The 3,618-nt window shown below is 45.6% G+C and overlaps 1 protein-coding gene across 1 annotated transcript; it reads left to right on the top strand.

Annotated features, from left to right (window-relative positions):
• The first annotated feature begins 36 nt into the window (after positions 1–36).
• Positions 37–2,263, top strand: LOC115577052 (transcription factor 15). Its single transcript, XM_030409842.1, has 2 exons — positions 37–807; positions 1,573–2,263. Exons 1-2 carry the CDS (start codon positions 115–117, stop codon positions 1,606–1,608), a joined length of 729 nt encoding a protein of 242 aa, XP_030265702.1. The 5' UTR covers positions 37–114; the 3' UTR covers positions 1,609–2,263.
• The last annotated feature ends 1,355 nt before the right edge of the window (positions 2,264–3,618 follow it).

Here is a 3,618-nt window from a genome sequence, read left to right as displayed (position 1 = left end):
CAGACCACAACAGGTGCCCCTCCTCCCTCCTCCCTCCCTTTACGCTCCACCTGTCTTGCCTTCTCCGCGGCGGGCTGGCGACCCAGAAAGCAGCCGTCATTCATTAGAAATGGTATGCCGTACGCCGGGGGGCCGGACGGCACAAACCCCCTCGGTCACCGGATCGGCGGCAGCTGCTCGGCCCCCCGGTGCTATTTTCACCTTCAGGATAAAGTGATGTGCAGCCGCCGCCCGCCCGCACGGCCCCAGCAGCTCCAGTCAGACCCGAGACGAGCCAGGATGAAGTCCACTGGCCCCGAGCGCAGCGCGCAGCCCGACGGCTTCGCCTCCGACCTGGACGACCTGGACAGCGGCAGCGACAGCTCGGACGGGAAGTCCACCGGCGGCTGCAGCCCGCGCATAGAGCCGGAGGAGCCGGCTGGAGGTGGCGTCCGAACCGGGGCGCCGAGACGCAGGAGGAGGCGGAGACGGTCCGGGAGGGACGCGCGTCTCTCCGGGGTGAGTCAGCAGAGACAGGCGGCCAACGCGCGGGAGCGGGACCGCACGCACAGCGTGAACACGGCCTTCACGGCGCTCCGCACGCTCATCCCCACCGAGCCGGCCGACAGGAAGCTGTCCAAGATCGAGACGCTGCGCCTGGCCTCCAGCTACATCTCACACCTGGCCAACGTGCTGCTGCTGGGGGACGACTGCCGGGACGGACAGCCCTGTCTCCGCTACCAGAGCATCCTGCACGGGCCCGCGGCGCTCAGCGCGGCCTCTCTCAGACCCATCTGCACCTTCTGCCTCAGCAACCAGAGGAAGCTGGTGAGTGGACACCGCACCAGAGTCAGATACATCTAGAGAGAGCGCCTTCTTGTCACTTTTACGCACAACCAGGACGCAATATCTGTGCCAAAACCTCTCCACCCGCCATGACGCGCGCACTGCGCAGGCCTGATGCTCTTTTAATTGATAAAAGAGTTTGTACTGGTTGAAATGATGCTGCAGAGGTGTTTGGGTCGCGTTCAGTGGCAGCTGTCTCTCCTGTGATTGACAACACACAATGAAAACAAGCTGTGGTGCCTTCAGAGGTTTAAAATAACTGAAAATGTGACCTCAGTTGGAGATTATTGTTGTTCTGCACGCTCCAGAACTGAGACTGGTTTGTTAGAGGAGGACAGGCTGCTGACTTGCTCATAATTAATCATAAATTAGCTTTAAATGTACTTTATTTCAAGGCCTAAAGTAGAAAATGAGTTTGGATTTGGAGCTTCCAAACTGGATTAAAATGAACAAAAAAGCTGTAAACAATCAACATGTAGATGATGTGATCCATGTGAGGTGATTGGAGCTGTGGCCCGGTGTTTACAGTGGCTGATGGTGTTTGTTCAGACAGTTTGCAGCTTTTAATAGCGACTAGAAAAACTGGCACAGGATCAGTAATATTATGTCACGATTACCTTCAACATGCAGGCCTGTTTCCTCTCCTTACATTAACACATTATGATCAAATAGTCCAATAAACAACAAAAGTGTTGCCTTCACTGAACTGATTTTGTGGTAAAAAGGACCGTTTGTTTGCCTCCACAGCTCAGAGATGGAGGGAAACACTCGGCTGCTGTGTGAGGCGACGAGGACAGACGAGTCCTCCTTGATGTTTACATGCAGATGAAATTCTCCTGGAGGACTTTGTAAATACACATCAACATATTTATTTTTGGAATTAGACTAGAGCACAGAACAAACACTGAGAAGCACTTTCTGTCCACGTTGGTGTGCTTCTGAACCTCTGTGTTTTGGTTGCGCTGTAACCTGAGCCAATGTGTAAAGTTGCACCTGACGGGGGCTATTTCGGTCCCACAACTACCCCCCACCACCCCGAGCACAGGTCCTAAAAAAAAAGTTGCCGCGTCCAGTCACATGAAGGAAACTGAAGAGCAGCGATTGCAGCGGTTGCTGTCAGTTGAGTGGAGCGAACGCTGCCTTCAAGTGCTGTCGGAAATGTCGTAATTATCCAGGGGCACGCTAGGTGATCGATCGCCTCCAACTTAGTGGTCGACAGCAGGAACTGCAACAACACACTCAACCTTATCGTCACGGTTATACGAAGAGAGCGACCGCCGCCAAAAAAATAAGTTCTGACAATCTTTGAATTCAGACGTATTTTTCCTCAGAATTCTGACTTTTTTTGCAGAATTCCAACTCTTTATTTTGACTTTTCACAGAATAACATTTTTTTCTGGAAAATCTGACTTTTTCTTTTCAATTCAGAATTTATAGTAGAACTCCAACTTTATTATGACTTTTAATGGAATTCCGACATTATCAAAATTCTGACTTTTTTCTTAGAATTCAGACTTTTTGCAAACGTTTAAAAAAAAAAAAAAAAAAATTCTCCAAATTCCAATTCTTTTTGCAGAATTACATTTTCATTTTATTTATTCATTTATTTTGCAGAATTCCACCCCTTTGAAGAAATAAAATTGTTTTCCTGAAAATTCTTACTTTTTTCAATTACGACTTTTTAGTAGAATTCTGGAGATAAATTAGAATTCCGACTTTTTGCAGAATACAACTTTTTTAAATGTTACGTTGACTTTTCACGGAAATCCGTCAATTTTCAGAAAAGTTCTGACTTTTTTCATAGAATTTTGACTTTTTGCAGGATTCCGACTATCTCAAAATTAGGTCTTTTACTTGGAATTCTGACTTTTCTTACTTAATTCTCACAATTCTGATTTTGAATTAAGAATTCTGACTGAATCTCAATTCAAGTTTAGGTCGAATTCTGAGCTTCAGAGTTTAAAGTCAAAATTTTGAGGCAAATTTTAGACAACTAATCGCAAAAAAAAAGGCAACGGAAAGACACGATTAGACAAGAATTTGCCAGCGATAGCTCAAAGTTCAACATTTCTTTAATGCGAGTAAAACATTGGCACAAAATGTGCGGCCTTAAATCCAAATTAAGTTTTAACATGTCACCAGTAAGTAGGGGATAAAATGGGGAGTTTTGGTGCTTTGACAAAATGCTTAAAGAAATACTATGCAACTTTGACAGTGATTGAAAGTCTTGATGGGTTGTTGGTTTATAGCGTCAGACCTGATTTTAGCACGTCACCCGATGTAACCTTAGATTGGAAAGTCAAAACACTTTATATTTGTCCTCACCAGGAGGTTTTTCCGTATACAGGCTCTTTATCACCGTGTTATTCCTGCACAGGGCAAACTAACTTTATATAACAGCAAACACTTTCAAATACACTGAAGCCCCTTTTCTGCCAACATAGACCCCGAAAGGTTGGTACAAACATGTGATATGTATAAAAATGATCTGCAAAGGACAAGAACTGAACCTGTAAAATGTGTTTGACATCAATTAACTGGATATATTGAGGTTTACAATCCTAATTTAAGAGAATAATCAACCTCCAAGCTTTTACCTAAATATGATTTGCTCCCACTCCGGCCCCGTCTCGATCTTTCAGCTGAAGTGTTAGGATAACTATCTTTGCAGTGTGGTTAAATGTTTACTTTTGCATTGTTGCACAATCTGTTATCACTTTAAAAAGACACAAACTGTGATGTTTTGTGTGCACATGAATGTGGGATGCCCCGACATGCAAAGTGCATTAGATT

The sequence above is a fragment of the Sparus aurata genome, chromosome 24 (genome assembly GCF_900880675.1).
Source record: "Sparus aurata chromosome 24, fSpaAur1.1, whole genome shotgun sequence".
Classification (NCBI taxonomy): domain Eukaryota; kingdom Metazoa; phylum Chordata; class Actinopteri; order Spariformes; family Sparidae; genus Sparus; species Sparus aurata.
Note: the sequence above shows the minus strand (reverse complement) of the source record. Positions and strands in the feature narration are given on the sequence as shown.